The sequence below is a fragment of the Osmerus eperlanus genome, chromosome 6 (genome assembly GCF_963692335.1).
Source record: "Osmerus eperlanus chromosome 6, fOsmEpe2.1, whole genome shotgun sequence".
NCBI lineage: Eukaryota > Metazoa > Chordata > Actinopteri > Osmeriformes > Osmeridae > Osmerus > Osmerus eperlanus.
In genome coordinates, this window is record NC_085023.1 from 1139921 (window position 1) to 1159174 (window position 19254).

The following is a 19254-nucleotide window of genomic DNA, read 5'->3' on the forward strand; positions in this document are numbered from 1 at the left end:
GTTAGCTAGCTCTACAATTTACTGGGGCTAGGTCTGAATCTAGGAGCAAAACGGAGCACACCCCACAATGGAGTAGGTACAGTTAGGTCCATAAATATTTGGACATTGACACAATTTTCATCATTTTGGCTCTGTATACCACCACAATGGATTTGAAATGAAACAATCAAAATGTGCTTTAAGTGCAGACTTTCAGCTTTAATTTCAGGGTATTTACATCCAAATCAGGTGAACGGTATAGGAATTACAACACATTTTATATGTGCCCCCCCCCCCCTTTTTAAGGGACCAAAAATAATTGGACAAACTAACATAATCATAAATCTAATTGTCACTTTTAATACTTGGTTGCAAATCCTTTGCAGTCAATGACAGCCTGAAGTCTGGAACCCATAGACATCACCAGACACTGGGTTTCGTCCCTGGTGATGCTCTGCCAGGCCTCTACTGCAACTGTCTTCAGTTCCTGCTTGTTCTTGGGGCATTTTCCCTTCAGTTTTGTCTTTAGCAAGTGAAATGCATGCTCAATTGGATTTAGGTCAGGTGATTGACTTGGCCATTGCAGAACATTCCACTTCTTTGCCTTAAAAAACTATTTGGTTGCTTTCGCAGTATGCTTCGGGTCATTGTCCATCTGCACTGTGAAGCGCCGTCCTATGAGTTCTGAAGCATTTGGCTGAATCTGAGCAGATAATATTGCCAGAAACACTTCAGAATTCATCCTACTGCTTTTGTCAGCAGTCACATCATCGATAAATACAAGGGAACCAGTTCCATTGGCAGCCATACATGCCCACGCCATAACACTACCTCCACCATGCTTCACTGATGAGGTGGCATGCTTTGGATCATGAGCAGTTCTTTCCCTTCTCCATACTCTTCTCTTCCCATCATTCAGGTACAAGTTGATCTTGGTCTCATCTGTCCATAGGATGTTGTTCCAGAACTGTACAGGGTCTTTTAGATGTTTTTTGGCAAACTCTAATCTGGTCTTCCTGTTTTTGAGACTCAACAATGGTTTACATCTTGTGGTGAACCCTCTGTATTTACTCTGGTGAAGTCTTCTCTTAATTTTTGACTTTGACACAGATACGCCTACCTCCTGGAGAGTGTTCTTGATCTGGCCAACTGTTGTGAAGGGGTTTTTCTTCACCAGGGAAAGAATTCTTCTGTCAGCCACCACAGTTGTTTTCCGTGGTCTTCCGGGTCTTTTGGTGTTGCTGAGCTCACCAGTGCGTTCTTTCTTTTTAATAATGTACCAAACAGTTGATTTGGCCACACCTAATGTTTTTGCTATCTCTCTGATAGGTTTGTTTTGATTTTTCAGCCTAACGATGGCTTGCTTCACTGATGGTGACAGCTCTTTGGACTTCATATTGAGAGTTGACAGCAACAGATTCCAAACACAAATACCATACTTGAAATGAACTCTAGACCTTTTATCTGCTCCTTGTCAATGAAATAACGAACTCCCATGAGGGAATAACATACACCTGGCCATGGAACAGCTGAGCAGCCAATTGTCCAATTACTTTTGGTCCCTTAAAAAGGGGGGGGCCACATATAAAATGTATTGTAATTCCTACACCGTTCACCTGATTTGGATGTAAATACCCTGAAATTAAAGCTGAAAGTCTGCACTTAAAGCACATCTTGATTGTTTCATTTCAAATCCATTGTGGTGGTATACAGAGCCAAAATGATGAAAATTGTGTCAATGTCCAAATATTTATGGACCTAACTGTATATGCAGGTAGCAACGCTAGTGCTAAATAACTATTTAGCTGGTCAACTCCATGATGCCCGGGTGAGTAGGGCTTGTGAGACTGCTCACCAAAAGAACGAAGGGGAACCAAGTAGCCTCAACTTTCCTAGACTTTTAGCTACGGTACTAATGCTGAGGGCTCGCTGATATTGCTGTCTGTCTTACTAGGAAGTTGTATGTATGCGTCGTTGCTAACGTGTGCTGACGTTGTGACGTTTGGTTAGCACTGAGTTCCCTTGGGCCACACAAGGCACTTGCCACAAAAACTTAATTCAAGCCTAAACCGTCAAATGGAACATTTGCGCGAATACAAGCAACTCAATCGGGACCAAGACAAACATTATGACACTATTCTAGTTTTTTTTAGTGGTGGGAAAATAATAATAAACTAGAGAGGGTACAATTTCTGGGGAAATTGTAGGGTGTGCTTGCTTGCGTCGGTTGCAGAGGGGTCCATTTTTTAATGACATTTTTACAACTGATATTTCTGTATATTTTATATAAAAAATGCATAGCCTACTTATTATTTATAAAGACATAGAATACATAGATTTAAAAGCATAATTTGTTCTGCTCATTCACAACTCAAAATACTAAGAGTGAAGAGTAGAATGAAATAGTTGTCTTCTCATTTCTCCTGCAAGAGGGAATGGTGATCAGCAGCCTCATAGTTGAATCAAAACGAATACATTTGGCAGACCGGTGTAAAAATGGACCTAATATAAGACTTCAACGTCATTTTAAGTTTTAAGTTTTTCCCTTCTCGTGATATTTTCAGGCATTTAGCCTAAAGAATGCATTCATTCATTAATAAAGAACCCCCTTTGAAGTTTATTCTAACAACGACGTTACCGGCAGTAGCTATCTCAGATGGAATCGCATTTCAAATAGTACCATCTGCTAACTGAAAATATGCCCCCAAAAACGTAAATAAGCTTGACATTTATTAAGGGGAAAATCGCTCATTAATAAAAAGCTCACTGGTAGCGATCATTGTCAGTAACAACGCAAAATGCGATATAGCCCTGTGTGGAGAAGCTGCCCCGGTAAATTGTACTACTACGGTACAGTACTAGACTACTGCTGTGTTCGTCTTGGTAGCGATTGCGTTGGTTGAATTCGATTTAACATTCCGTTGTACGGTTTAGGCTGAAATTTATTATTTTCATGAACAGATGGACAAAGTTTAGGCTGTGGCAATGGAGTTCAGGTTAGTAGTCACAGGTCATTGAAAGACTTTTGATTTAAGTAAGGGTAGTGCCAAACATGTTCTGTCGCCGTTTGACTTCCTACTGTATACAGCTGTGGAGATGTTTTTGTTAGCTAGCTACTAGTGTCTCGCGTGTTGCAGTGAGCAACACTGGTTTGAAACCACAGGTAATGATAATTTCACCCACAAATCGTTTACTTGTAATCTAATGTCATAATAAATCCTACAACGAAAATGTATGTGTGAGGAATGTTTATTTTAACGATTGAAAACAGATGCATCATAGACCACTGTAGTATGTGTTGCCCGGGCAACAGAGGCTAATGTCATGATGCTAATACGTCAGTGAAATAGTAGACTACTGTTTCCGAAAGTAGATGTACTTCCTTAATAATATCAGCTTATATTGTACATTACACTTCACAATTGTGTTTCATATCACAAAGTAAAATGAGTAAATAGTTATTATCACCCTGGCCTCTTTGCTTGTGGCGTTTCTGCAGCTGCCTTGCAGTAAAGCTATAGTTAGCCTAGCTATCTCCCAGAAGTTAACAAGCTGCTAAACTAATGTTCTGCTAGAGGTAGTCACGCGTGTTTTCGTAACGTTAGTAGCGTCAGTGACTGTGGCTAGCAAGTTAGACAGCGTTAGCTTCACTTTTCGCCACAAAAACGTAATTTCAACTTAAACCATACAACGGAACGTAAATAAAAATACAAGCAACTCAATCGCTACCAAGACGAAACTTTTGACACCTACGCTGTCTATGTCTATAAAAAATGCACCCCTCTGCAACCGACGCAAGCAAGCACACCCTACAATTTCCCCAGAAATTGTACCCTCTCTAGTTAGCGTTAGATGTGTTGTCCCTTCACTGTGGACCACTTTGATAACATTTTCTAACCTGAACAATGAATGTAAATAAAACAATTTGAATTGACAAAGAGATGAGAGCGAGCGAGATGGAGAGAGACAGAGCGAGGGAGGGAGAAAGGTAGTCGTCTCATCTGAGGGAATGTAGGTGTTTTGTTTACAGAATGTTTACAGAAGATAGAACCACAGACATGATGGTCAATATGACTACAGTACAGTAACCACAATTACACAATTCCTGTGGCTACAGTCCGGTCACTATGACTACAAAGTAGTTGCGATGACAGACTGGCTACAGCATGGTCACCATGACAACAGTAAACTCGTCATAACAGTACAGTTAGCATGACAGCATGATCCCTGTGGATAGATAGATGGATGGACTGTAATACTTTAATCACTGCCTGTGGGAAACTCACTGAGTCCATAAAATATACTCCAGCCAGCTTCTTTTACTCATGCCCAACACTACTTATACACTCCCACACTCATTCCCAACACTACTTATACACAACACTCATTCCCAACACTACTTATACACAACACTCATCCCCAACACTACTTATACACAACACTCATCCCCAACACTACTTATACACTCCCACACTCATGCCCAACACTACTTATATACACTCCCACACTCATGCCCAACACTACTTATATACACTCCCACACTCATGCCCAACACTACTTATACACAACACTCATCCCCAACACTACTTATACACTCCCACACTCATGCCCAACACTACTTATATACACTCCCACACTCATGCCCAACACTACTTATACACAACACTCATCCCCAACACTACTTATACACTCCCACACTCATGCCCAACACTACTTATACACAACACTCATGCCCAACACTACTTATACACAACACTCATCCCCAACACTACTTATACACTCCCACACTCATGCCCAACACTACTTATACACAACACTCATCCCCAACACTACTTATACACAACACTCATCCCCAACACTAGGAATGGTTCGCTTGACCCAATGTTAGTTTCCTCAAGGATCACAATGACTCTTGCTTAGAGACTTGTTGCTCTTGTGGTTAGTGGTAACTGATTTAAAATGTTTGTACTCGCTGTGATATATTGTTTTTATTATTGTTGCTTGTTTTTTCCACAGGTACACTTGCACTTATAGCGGTTCATGTTGTTTAATTGTAACTTGTTTAACTACATGCTGTTATGGTTCTTCCCTTTGGCACTTACTTTGGTTGTTCACAATGTGTGCTTCATGTTTTGGCTACTCGCAATGTTTTTGTGGCTATCTTGTTGTTATGATCAGTGACCTATGCACTTTGTAAAGCTCTCTCTTGGAAGTCGCTTTGGATAAAAGCGTCTGCTAAATGAATAAATGTAAACACTACTTATACACTCCCACACTCATGCCCAACACTACTTATACACAACACTCATCCCCAACACTACTTATACACTCCCACACTCATGCCCAACACTACTTATACACAACACTCATCCCCAACACTACTTATACACTCCCACACTCATGCCAAACACTACTTATACACAACACTCATCCCCAACACTACTTATACACTCCCACACTCATGCCCAACACTACTTATACACTCCCACACTCATCCCCAACACTACTTATACACTCCCACACTCATGCCCAACACTACTTATACACAACACTCATGCCCAACACTACTTATACACTCCCACACTCATGCCCAACACTACTTATACACAACACTCATTCCCAACACTACTTATACACAACACTCATCCCCAACACTACTTATACACAACACTCATCCCCAACACTACTTATACACTCCCACACTCATGCCCAACACTACTTATACACAACACTCATGCCCAACACTACTTATACACAACACTCATTCATGCCCAACACTACTTTCCTTTTACTGTTGGGGAGGGGTAATTCAGTGGTCCTCTATTCTGTAGCAGAGGACTCTGGGAGTCTGAGTTTTGACAGAGAAGCCAGATCCCCTAACATGGAGATGGTGAGGGTCTGAGGACTGCAGCCTTGAGAGAGCTGGTGTAGCTAAGATAAACATTCTCAAGGTCTGTGTCCTCCTTCATTCCTACCTCCTTCTCCTCCCCCCATCCACTCCTTTCTGTTACACATCTGATCCCCTTCTCTCCACTCCTCATTCTCCTCCTTTTCTTCCTCCTTTTTACTCCACGTCCTCTCCTTTTACCCTGTAACCTCCCCTCCTCCTCCCCCCCTCCTCTCATCTTCTCTCCCCTCCTCCTCCCCTCCCCCCAACTCTCCCCTCTCCTCCTCCTCTCTCCCCTCTCCCCTCTCCCTCTCTCCCCTCTCCTCTTCCCATCCCACCCTCCTCCACTCCCTTCCTTCTCTCCTCTCCGTAAAGTGAAATATGTCATTAGAGCTCTTCTCAGCGTAGCTCTGCTAGGCCCTCAGAGATCCGCTCACGTTACCATGGAAACTCCAGAAGAGCGACAGAGGAGAGGTTGGGATGGATGGAGAATGAGGATGTGAAGTGTGAGTGTGTGTGTGCATGGGTCTTCTGAAGGTAATGTAATCTGATGATATGATAGTGTGAGTGGCAGACACGTCTGTGACGAGTCCCAGAGCAGCCTGTTACTATGGGAGACTGATGCTAATACCAGCATGTAATTATGGGATGTTATTGAGGGTGAGTTTACACTATTCTGAGTGAGTTCATATATCATCATATATATTAGTTAATATATTATCCTGGGTGGGTTGTTATGCAAGGTAGGTTAATATCATCCTTGGTAAATTATTGGTGAATTTTAACTGACACTATACTGTGTGAGTTAAAATGCACTGTACAAAAAAAAGATCAAATTACAGTACTTTTTCTGTAAATTATGTGTTTTTTTCTGTATTTATGAATACAGATAGAAAGACAATGGCAAAATGTAAATTAATAAAATTTTCATTAAAATTACAGCAAAATATTGTTACTTAAAAATACACTAAAATGTCAGTTTTTTTTACAAATATTAATAACATTTTCACCAAAATGTTCTGTTAAGTTCTGTTAAGTCGCTTTGGATAAAAGCGTCTACTAAATGCATAAATGTAAATGTAATGTTAAAACACAATTTCACTTTATCAAAACCAGCTATTTTAAAAGTTATTTTGAAGATATTTACTTTCATACCACGGACAAATAACTTCTAACTATCTCTTTTGGTTTAGACATAGGAACCTTGAATTGTGAACTGAGCTCGGGTAGTTGACGTAATGCAATCCCAGCATGCACCATTCAATATCAAAGACTACAAAAGCCTGCAAAAGCCTTTTTGGGGCTATCTCGTTGTTCATGATCATTGACCAATGCACTTTTAGTAAAGCTCTCTCTTGGAAGTCGTTTTGGATAAAAGTGTCTGTTGATAAATGAATAAATGTAAAGACTCCAGAGTAGGACGAAGGAAAGTTGATTAGATAGTTGTGTAGCGGCAACGCTCCTGTTACCCAGAATGCCTCGCGGCAAGCTGAAAAGCTACGGAGTTAAAGGTTTAAGCTTAGTTATATATGTAATGTCACAGATATATCTTGTAAATTTGGTACAGGAAAATAATAATTATTTTACGGTTAATTAATGTTAATATATATATTTTTTAATTTACTGTAATTTAATGGGTTTAATCTGGCTTCCCAGCTGCCAGATTGTTCCTTTTTTTACAGTGTGATCTTGTTATGAATGTATATTATTCTGGATGACTGGTAACCTGGATATATATATATATATAGTTTGTATGATCCTGTGTGAGTTAACCTTTTCATGTTCCTGTTAAATTTGCCTGAAAACGCCTAAACAGCATACCCAAAGTAAATTGGAAGCTGTTCTTGAACCATTTGGAGTACATGCATGTAAATGATCTCTTTTGAAAGCTGACACTCTGAAGTTATGTCCCCTGTTGTCAGGACCCCTGTCAGTCCTTCTAGTGTTGAGTAATAGAAGCTTGAACACAAGGAAAGTGAAAATTTCTATTTCCGCCTAGATTTTATTTTGAAAACAGAGGCCTGAAGAGGCCTAGAGGTGGTAGGTATTATCTGGAAGACTAAATTGGACCACAGGTTGAAGCCTTACCCAATTCAAATCAAAAGTCAAACATAATACCACAATATATTCATATTTGACACATGTTTTTATAAGAATACATCCAGGAATTTTCTAAAAGGGTCTTTTGGAGACTCCAAAATGACCCTTTGTAACCAAGGTCAAGGTCAAATAAAAAGGTATTATTTTTCATAATTGTTATCTCTGGCCCATCTCTGGTACTTAGAAATATCATATATAATAGCTAAATCCCTAATTAGTAATACTGAAACACAAAAACTGAAGCATGAACACATTGGAGTGCTTTATCTGATTCCAAGGATTGGCGCACAAAGAACACTGATTCTGTCAACCATATTGCGCAATCGACTGTTATTTTGAAGGCTCCACAGACGCATACAAATGAGGTATTGGCATTTTCAGCTAGCTGTCAGCTACAAGGCTAACGAGCTAATTTCAGAGCCAGTCGAAGCCAGTTCGAGAAATTTGTTTAGAACGAGTGTGGGGGGTGGGGGGCGGGGGGGGGCAGGACGCACAGACCTAGTTGGCTTTAGAGGGCTGTCAACGGGGCATGGAAGCTCCTATTGGGTCGAACAAGGTGTCAATCAAAAGGGGAGGGTTCAACGGACATTTTGAGACCTTCATTTTGTAAATACTCCGTTGATAAACCGGACAAAATAACACTTTTATGTGAACAAGTTGTTTCTTCCGTCGGCTAACTTGCATAATGAAACAAAGGATAATGGCTATTCATGAACGTAAAACATTGTATTTGGACGAATTACTTTACATGGTTAGATACTTTGAACCCTTGGGACTTACGCAGATCAAGTTTTGATGGCATGATTTGCACACCTGGACCTATTTGAACAACTTAGGGTGAGTACAACTTTTTTCTTTGGCATTGTTGAAGGAATGTTCACCGGAAAAAGACGTTGACTTTGCTTGCTATTGTGACTTGATCTTGAATTGGTTTATTTCAATGGAAGCACAAGAATCGTAGCTTTCCAACGATGTATAACATGTGTAGCGTCTAAAAAATATATTTGTTAGAATTTAGTGCGTCGTAACTGAGGAAGGGGGAGGCAGCATTTTTGTCTCGCGGGCGAAACAGGAGCGTAAACAGGTTAATATGATCCTGGGTGAGCTAGTACTATACAGGGTGAATAAAGGCTATCCAGGGTGAATTCATGTTATCCTGGGTGAGTTCATGTTATCCTGGGTGAGTTAATACTATTCTGTAATGAATGTATTTTATTCTAAGTGATTTACTGGTAACTAGGTTGACTAAATATGTCAGGGTTGGGGAACCTTTTTTCTGCCATGGGCCATTTGGATATTTATAAAATTATTCGGGGGCCGTACAGAATTATCAACTTAAAAATGTGCCTGCTATATTTGGTCAAACATTTCATTAACTCACTCCTAATGTGATGGCTGGAACTGCTTCTCTTTGGTGAGGTTTGTGATGTTAGCTGGCACGGATGCAGCCTGCTTTGACTAGGGGTGCATCGAACATTTCTTGGGGGGTATCATGATTACGGAAAGGGATCGTATTATTTTTTATATTGCTACCATTTTTGAGACTGCTTATCGATCTGAGTGTTAATCAGGCGCGGAGCCATACGTTGTAAACATTCGGGGCTTAGCCCAAACCAACAACGTATTCTGGGTTTGATTTGCTAGAAAGGAATTCCACACTTAATGCAAGCGACATTTTTTGGTACATTGGTACGCAACGCTGCGCGCCTCCACAGTCCTCTTCCACATATAAGAATAGTGCTGCTGCCAACGAATAATGCACCTAATAACATGGTTCCTGCAGTGCCATGGCGGGCCGGACCAAATGATTTCGGACGTTCCCCACCCCTGAAATATTTGATTGGATTTTTACGCTAGATGAGTTAACGTTATCCTGGGTAGTTCATGTTAAGCTGAATTACTAAACTAAAGGTAAGTTAGTACCTGATCGTCCGTCCCTCTGGAAGTCCACATGGTACCACTCTCCATCATTGACCTTCTTGTTGACCGCCCTGGTCTTGGTGGTACCTGAGCCCATGTCCAGCAGCAGGTACAGGTGGCCGTCCAGCATCTCAATGGCGAAGAAGTCCACCTTGAGGGCCTGGGCGCTGGCCCCCTCCTTGGGGGGCTGCCGGGGCTTGCCGTGGCTGAAGAGGAGCAGGCCGTTGGGCTCTGTGGTGCGGAAGTCGAAGGAGATGGAACCGGTCTTCTTGGCGTTCCACTTGTCCAGTGTGATGAAGGAGTCCGGGGTCTCGAAGGTGATGGGGTCAAGGGTGGCTACGTTCTCACACTTGAAGGCCACCAGCCCGTGGACCTTCATGTTGGGGTCGCCCTGCTTGGCCAGGCGAGACAGCTCTAGACGTACATCGTTGTTCTTATACACCACCTGGGAGAGGAGGAGAGGGGGAGGAGATGAGAGGAAGAGGAGAGGGGGAGGAGGAGGAGGAGGAGAGGGGGAGGAGAGGAGGAAGAGAGTGGGAGGAGTAGAGGGGGAGGAGAGGAGAGGAAGAGGAGAGGGGGAGGAGAGGTGGAGGAGAGGAGGAGAGGAGGAGGGGGAGGAGGAGGAGAGGGGGAGGAGAGGAGAGGTGGAGAGTGGGAGGAGGAGAGGAGGAAAAGGGAAGGAGGAGGAGAGGGGGAGGAGAGGAGGGGAGGAGGAGAGGGGGAGAGGGGGAGGAGATGGGGGGGAGAGAAGGAGAGGAGGAGATGAGAGGGGGAGGAGGAGATAGAGAATCAGAATCAGCTTTATTCGCGAAGTAAGTTTGCACAAACAAGGAATTTACCATGGCAGTAAGGTGCATATGGTAAATAAGGTTGCATATGGTTTAAAATAAAAGATGTAAAATATAAAAAGTAGAACATTTGGAGGAGGACAGAGTAACAGAGAGAATAAGGAGGTAAAGATTGACCAGAGATGACAAAGTTAGTATGACTACATGACTAAGAAACTCTCCTGGAGATAGTGCATGTGTGGCCTGTGTGAAAGACAAGAGTGTGTTTGTTAAACTGCTCCCTCAGAGTAACAGTGAAGCTTAGTTGAGGAAAGATGCCACTCAAAGAAGAACAATTACACAGAGAAAAGCAATATTGACTCTGTCAACAGTCACAGATCAGTTCTGGAGCGGTAGAGGCATGAGGAGCTGATGATGGATCTGACTGTTACTGTTGTGTTAGGAGCAGGAGGGGGAGGGGGGGGAGGAGGGGGAGGAGGGGGAGGAGGGGGAGGGGAAGAGGGATGATAATTGGGCAGGTGTGCTGCTAATAAAGGCCTCAGCTGATCTCTCTCTCACACCCACACACACAGACACACACAGACGGACACACAGACAGACAGACACACAGACAGACACACACACAGACAGACACACACACACAGACACACAGACAGACACACAGACAGACACACACACACAGACACACAGACACACACACACAGACACACACACACAGACACACAGACAGACACACACACACACAGACACACACAGACACACACACACACACACAGACACACACACACAGACACACAGACACACACACAGACACACACAGACAGACACACACACAGACACACACACACACAGACACACACAGACACACAGACACACACACACAGACACACACAGACAGACACACAGACACAGACACACACAGACACACACACACACAGATCTCAGCTTCTCCGTTGGCAGCAGCATGACTAGAGGGCAGTATCTCATGTAGTATCTCATGGTGAATGTGCTTCTCTAATGGTTTAATCTATACAACCAACTGTTAATACAGAGGTCCTGAACACACAACCAACTGTTAATACAGAGGTCCTGAACACACAACCAACTGTTAATACAGAGGTCCTGAACACACAACCAACTGTTAATACAGAGGTCCTGAACACACAACCAACTGTTAATACAGAGGTCCTGAACACACAACCAACTGTTAATACAGAGGTCCTGAACACACAACCAGCTGCTCTCATTAGCAACATCAGACACACTTTTCATTAAGGTGACATTAACTATCCTGCAACTACATAGAAATCCCATATTAACAACATTGCAGTTACTTAGGAACTGATATGTAGTTACAGCAGTAAGTAATAACACAAGTCAAACTTGGTAAGGCTGGGCTTTGGCCCCGTGCCTGAGCGGCTGGCTGGGTCTGGGTTAGGGACTGGCGTAAACTAAGTCAACAAATAGAAACTTTTCAGCAGCTGAATCATTCTTCATCTTTACAGTGTTCCTTTGGGAAAACAAAGTCCATCTAATCTTTTGTCTGCTGCTGTTCAGTCTGCGTAGCGGTACAGGACTCAGGGCCGACCTCTCGGGCATGACTCCAGGAGAGAGACGTGACTAAGCTAAACTCTACAGGGAAACAAAAACAATCTAACCAGAATCTCTGTCAGGGAGTGAGGAGGAGGGTGATATCTGCAGAGGGAGAGGGGGAGGGAGAAGGGAGGAAGGGAGAGGGGGAGGGAGGAAGGGAGAGGGGGAGGGAGAGTGGGAGGGAGAGTGGAAGGGAGAAGGGAGGAGATGGTGTCCTCCTCTTCCTCCTCCTTCCAGCCTGACTGAACAACGACAAGACCCCACCCCAGAACCAACAGACCAACAGAACCGCTCTGACAGACAGTTCTGGGAGAGCTGGGTTCTGTCTGAGAGAGTTCTGTCTGGGAGAGCTGGGTTCTGTCTGAGAGAGTTCTGTCTGGGAGAGCTGGGTTCTGTCTGAGAGAGTTCTGTCTGGGAGAGCTGGGTTCTGTCTGAGAGAGCTCTGTCTGGGAGAGCTGGGTTCTGTCTGAGAGAGCTCTGTCTGGGATGCAGGACCCGTGTTCCTCCAGAGAATGCACACGTGAGCCGAGTGGCAGTTCCACTCCATCCCTCATGCCTCACGCCGCCTCATAACGATGCTCAAGCCGAGGCGGCGCAGAACAGCATTCTGGGTAGTAGGCAGGTAGGGAGGGTCAGGATCGAGGCATCACACAGCTGGTCTGTTTTAGTGGACCAGCCTGCACACTCCAAGCCTCTGCTGTGTTTGAACTAGGCTGCATACATCAGGGGTGAGACAACCACGTCATCACAACACTGGAGAGAGGCAGGGGGGAGGGAGGGAGACGGGGTGGGCATGCTGATGGGGGAGGGAGACGGGGTGGGCATGCTGATGGGGGAGGGAGGGAGACGGGGTGGGCATGCTGATGGGGGAGGGAGGGAGACGGGGTGGGCATGCTGTTGGGGGAGGGAGGGAGACGGGGTGGGCATGCTGTTGGGGGAGGGAGGGAGACGGGGTGGGCATGCTGATGGGGGAGGGAGGGAGACGGGGTGGGCATGCTGATGGGGGAGGGAGGGAGACAGGATATAGGGTGGGCATGCTGATGGGGGAGGGAGGAGAGGACAGGATATAGGGTGGGCATGCTGATGGGGGAGGGAGGAGAGGACAGGATATCCAGATGTGAGTGTTTACAGAGCGATCCACCTCCACTACAAGTTACAGCAGAACCTTCTAGAACAGGCTGTTGGCCCCACAGCTAGCCCTTAACGAGCGGCGGAGCCCTAACGAAGGGAGGGCTCTAACGAGCGGACACTAACGAGCGGCATGGACATGTGGCCTCAGCCCGCCTCCTCATTAAACACTCCTGCCTAGGAACTCCTAGGTTCTGACAGACCCACACTCTGCAGAAGGGGAATGTAGGACAGGGGGAGGGGGGGCAGAGGGCTGGATGCTAGTGTGGTGAGAAAGAGAGAGATGTGGTGAGAGAGTGAGGGTGCTATGTGGGTCAGACGAGCCGTTAAGGAGCACAGACATCTAAGATGTACATTCCAGAATGCTAACTGGAGGAGGCAGATGAAGAACCTGTTCTGACAGAACTCTCTCTACTTTCCCTCTCCTTCTCTCTCTCTCTCTCCTCTCCCTCTCCTTCTCTCTCCCTCTTTCTCTCTCCTTCTCTCTCCTCTCTCTCTCTTTTTCTCTCTCAGTCTGTTTCTCTCTGAACTGAAGGCTGCAGTGTCTGACAGCAGCTTTAGACATGTCCATCACCACATCATCACCAGAGGGGGATCTGCAATCTCTGCTGGTGACCTGGAAACTGATTTTACTCATATAAGTGTGTGTGTGCATGTGTGTGTGTGGGGGTATGTGTGCGCATGTGTGTGTGTGTGTATGTGCATGTGTGTGTGTCACCTCCTTCAGACAGCCCATGAAGTTGTTGCTGACGGGGGATCCAGGCAGGTCGGCCGTGCTGGGGCTGCCCCCCACGTAGAAGAAGTCGTCTGAGCCCAGCATGGTGTAGTCCTCCTGGGTGTAGCCCGTGGTGGTCAGGATCCCGTCCACGGAGATGGTCACCTGCACAAGGCACACGGAGAGCACAGGATGTAGCGGCAGGCGGCAGGGCCTCGCACGCTCGCTGACCTGGCACCCTCAACACTGTCAAACCCATTTTCATGTCTGTTTTTGTTGTTTTCTTGCGTCTTTATTTTGTTTTATTAGTTTGGGAGGATGCTAGCCTCCAGGGTTGGGTTAGTAGAGGCCAGGATGACTGGCAGGTTAGTGAACACACCCGACTGCAAAAGTAATTTAGCAGACACAAAAATGAGGAGTTAGTAAAAGTTGACGAGGGTTAGTCGTAGCTAGGGTACATATGGGTTCAGTTCTGCACTTCTGAGAAAAGAACAGAAATAGAAAATAAGAGAATGGTGGTGAGTTTTACTGCAGGCAGATGGCACATTCACACACACGGGTTAGCACTGGTTAATGAAACCATGGACAGCTAAAACCAGCAAGCCTCCGTCTTGGTTTTCTTTTTGCGAGCGAGCAAAGAGAGAACACACCCATGGACAGAGGGGCGGGGCTTGAGGAGTGGGGAGGGGCCTGAGAAGGAGGGGAGGGGCCTGAGGAGGATGGGCCTGAGGGCTTGAGGATGAGGGGCGGGGCTTGAGGAGGAGGGGGCGAGGCCCTTGCACTCTGCCGGCCCATGCAGAAGAGAGGGGGTCAGGGGGTCAGGGGATGTTCCCATGGCGAAAGAGAAAGAAAAGTAAAAGCACCAAATAAGGAACACACACACTGCTGCCATGACGACACAGCAAGCAGATGGTCAGCGTGGAGAGGGGGCGGGGCCAGCATTCAGAGACATGATGGCTGACACCAATCAGAAGGCATGAAGGCTGAGACCAATCAGAAGGCATGCCATGCACAGTGAATGAAGGTTGACACCCAAGGAGTTTGAGGAGAGGGGGGGGGCCCTACTCGTCACGGCTGGATGCAAAAAACCCGCTAGAAACGATGCTCCTAAAAAAGGTTGGGGGGTCAAACGAAAACCAGACAGGAAGTACAGGAACTGAGGAGGGAGGAAGGAACCCACACATGAGTCCAAACCAAGCAGTGAGAGGAAGCAGAGAGGTACCAACCGCAGGTCCACGTTCTAATGACGTCTACAGTCCAAAGAAAAGAACACAGAACCAAACGAAGAAACAAGTAAAGTGATAGCTACCGAACAATGGAGTTTGTTTACCATAGCGTGTCCAATGCCTGAGTGCTTTGTGGAAAAGGGGGGAGAAAGGAAATTATAAAACTGTGAACAAAATACGGACCGTTACTCAAAAAGGATATGATGGTCACTAGCGTTAGTACATTGTTAATAAAGGTTAAAACAGAGAGGTTAGTAGAATGGCACATTCCATGAGTGACGTGTTAGTTAGTTTCATCCAAAGCATGTTAGTAACAGAGAGAGGACAAAATAAGTTCTACAAGAAAAGGAGCAGACTGAAGTCCCTGGCACCTGTTCTCCCCAGGAACTAGAAGGTTCCTTCAGCCCACTGCCAGCTGCATTTCTTTCACCAAAAGATCAGGCAAATTAGTCTGCTGTCGTATGAACCCAAAACAACAGACAGGCGACATTATTTGATTCTAATCCTGTTTGAATGTTTTAAGCTTCCCCTGGTACTGTTTTGCGGTGTTTAAGGTGAATAACACGTAGAGATGTTAGAACACACTTGGTCATCTCAGGTCACTAATTCCAACTGCCACTGCATTCTGTGCTCATAACTGCTGACTAGGCCTGGCCTTTCACGTCTGGCCTTCTGTTCTCCATGTTGATGTGTGTTTGTAGAAACACTCTTCTGCTGCTGCCAGTACCCCCGCCCCTCCCCCAAAGCTGCTGTGCACAGGAGAGCAGGCCAGGATCAGGGTCTTTATCTGTAACCCTGGTTCCTGCGGTGGAAACGAGGCTTTAGGAACTAGATCAAATATTCCACTGGGGTTTAAGCTGTGATTCTAAGGTTCCACACACCACAGCTTACTCCAACCGTCACCCACCACCCCCACCTCCACACACCCCCACCTCACCTCCACACACCCCCACCCCCCAAACCCCACCAACCCTACCCTCCCCTCCATACACCCTCACCCCCCACCCCACCTCCCACCCACTCTCTACACATCATACAGCCCCACCATTTCCACCCCCCCCACTGAAACCACCACCCTTCCTTATTCCCCCACCCCACACAGCACCCAAACCACCACCTAAACCAACCCCTCCCACACCAAACCCACTCCCTCCTTATCCCCCCACCCCCCAAACCACCACCTAAACCAACCCCTCCCACACCAAACCCACTCCCTCCTTATCCCCCCACCCCCCAAACCACCAACTCTTATCACTCCCATCACACCTTCTTACATGTTCACATGGTATTAGCACTAATCTGCTATATCTGATCACCATCTTACCATCTATGGTAGTCAGAGCACTATTGCTAAATCTGCACACAAACCCAACAAATCCACACAATCAGCAATCCTTTACTTGATTTAGAATGCTTGAATCAAATCATTATTTCATAATGATAGTATAAATACTACTCCTAGTAATGTTGTTGTCGGGATTGACTGCCTCTTCTTCCTTCCTGTTACCTGCCGCAGGTTCCTGGTAACCTTGACGTCATGCCAGTCATTGTCGTTGAACTTCCCGTTAACGGGCTCCACCAGCGCCTCGAAGGCCCCGGAGCCCAGGTTGATGACGAGCGACACGGCACCGTTCTTCAGCGCCAGGTTGACGTAGTCGGCAGACTTGCCCGTGTGCAGCATCAGGCCGTTCCTCTGCAGCGTCTTGAAGGAGAGCGTGATCTCGTCGCTGCTGCTCTGGATGGGCTGCAGGGACAGGTCGTAGCAGAAGAACTCCGAACCCTTGAAGGTCACCACATACTCCTCCTTCCCTGGAGAGGAGAGAGGGGTGGAGAGGAGAGAGGAGAGGGGTGGAGAGGAGAGAGGGTGGAGAGGAGAGGGGTGGGGAGCAGAGAGGGGTGGAGAGGAGAGGGGTGGGGAGAGGGGTGGAGAGGAAAGAGGGGTAGAGAGGAGAGAGGAGAGGGGTGGAGAGGAGAGAGGGTGGAGAGGAGAGGGGTGGGGAGGAGAGAGGGGTGGAGAGGACAGAGGGGTGGAAGAGTAGAGGGGGGAGGGAGGAGAGAGGTGTTGAGTTGACACCAGTGGAACATTCACTCCTGTTGTCCACACAGAGGATGAGGATGCCATGTCAGCAGAATGAACCGTTTACTTCATGCAGTGGTGTAGTGGTGTTTGGGTAATGTGGGTATACTGTGAATGTATAGATCCCCACCAAGCCTTGATCTAGACGTATTTCTCATGATTTGAAGGGGTGTACGGTCAGTCGTCTCTTCTGAGGTAGATATAGGGTAAATCCCTCTCCTCAGAGGAGGTATATATAGGGTAAATCCCTCTCCTCAGAGGAGGTATATATAGGGTAAATCCCTCTCCTAAGAGGAGGTATATATAGGGTAAATCCCTCTCCTAAGAGGAGGTAGATATAGGGTAAATCCCTCTCCTAAGAGGAGGTAGATATAGGGTAAATCCCTCTCCTCAGAGGAGGTATATATAGGGTAAATCCCTCTCCTCAGAGGAGGTATATATAGGGTAAATCCCTCTCCTAAGAGGAGGTATATATAGGGTAAATCCCTCTCCTCAGAGGAGGTATATATAGGGTAAATCCCTCTCCTCAGAGGAGGTAGATATAGGGTAAATCCCTCTCCTCAGAGGAGGTATATATAGGGTAAATCCCTCTCCTCAGAGGAGGTATATATAGGGTAAATCCCTCTCCTAAGAGGAGGTATATATAGGGTAAATCCCTCTCCTCAGAGGAGGTATATATAGGGTAAATCCCTCTCCTCAGAGGAGGGTATACCCAGCTCTACACCACCACTTTCATTCACCTAAACATGGTTCCATTCATGAAGCAGAGCTAATCCTGAAAGTTTTGGTTCAGTTCCTCACCTGGGTGATTAGATGCAGACTGTCCCCAGCTTACCTGTCCTCCGGCTTGGGTCCTTCTACCATGTACACTTTTATATCTACATACACATACAGTACATACTGTATCTACATACAAAAATCTACATGCACATTGAATGTCAATGTGTTTCCCATACGTTGATTTATTTGTGGCGACCCAACACCAAAACAAATTGACAGCCACAAATTGATTTCAATTCATTTATATTTGTTTTACTGCGAAAAAAATAAATCTTTGTAGAGTTGCTTCTTGCCCCGCTTGCAACCTACGGAGGTCTTTAAAGATGACGTCCCAATTCATTTCTATGGAAAGTGCTCAGTGGCGCAGTGAGGCAGGCGAGAGCGCAAAATGGACCGCGCCATCTTTCCAGTTCCGTCTCGTCCGGTCTTGCACAGAACAGTGGCTCACTAAGCTCCTAGCTCCGAGGCTCGTACACGCTCGCAACTAGCTGGACACGTCATACTTTGCGACAACCAGTGGCGAGTTTGTGAGCTAAGGCATTGCAGTGGAGTTAGAAAACTGGCAGAATGGGGGGTACACGTCCGGTCAAGAAGCAAATACAGTGCCAGTCAAATGGGAAAATGTGTCCAAACTTTTGACTGGTACTGTACATCATGTGAACTTTACGAAAATTAATGCTATTAGTACTGTATAGTATTACTTTCACTTGGTTCTTGGAAATATAGGCCTATTCTAGATGGAACATATGTTTCACATACGACTCAGACTCACCAAATATACATTGTTCTTTTTGCATCGTGTTTTTAGTATGACTACTTAAGTATTGTGTAAGACTTGAATATTTACAAGTTTACAGAAACTGTAAACTTGAATATCTGGCTCCGTCGCTGTTCTAGCTCGGCAAAGCAATGATGATGAGTGTTGCTTTACTATTACTAGCTTACAGTTATTGTTAATGCCATCATTGTGGTGTTAACTGACATAACATTGCATAACTTTAACAATATTGTGGTTATCAGACATGACTTACTCATCTTTGTCTTTGCTCAAGAAGACAACC

The 19254-nt window shown here is 45.5% G+C and overlaps 1 protein-coding gene across 13 annotated transcripts in view; it reads right to left on the reverse strand.

Annotated features, from left to right (window-relative positions):
- The window catches only part of LOC134021842 (neurexin-1a), a 242827-nt gene that overhangs the window by 153468 nt on the left and 70105 nt on the right, over window positions 1–19254 (reverse strand). For 10 of the 13 annotated variants that reach the window (XM_062462913.1, XM_062462905.1, XM_062462915.1 and 7 more), the window contains 4 exons: window positions 16844–17145; window positions 15441–15464; window positions 14114–14275; window positions 9890–10331 (listed from right to left, as the gene is read on the reverse strand). In XM_062462913.1, the coding sequence (XP_062318897.1) occupies window positions 9890–10331; window positions 14114–14275; window positions 15441–15464; window positions 16844–17145 (930 nt within the window). The remainder of the gene's footprint in view (window positions 1–9889; window positions 10332–14113; window positions 14276–15440; window positions 15465–16843; window positions 17146–19254) is intronic. The other 3 variants (XM_062462916.1, XM_062462914.1, XM_062462906.1) reach the window with 1 other exon arrangement.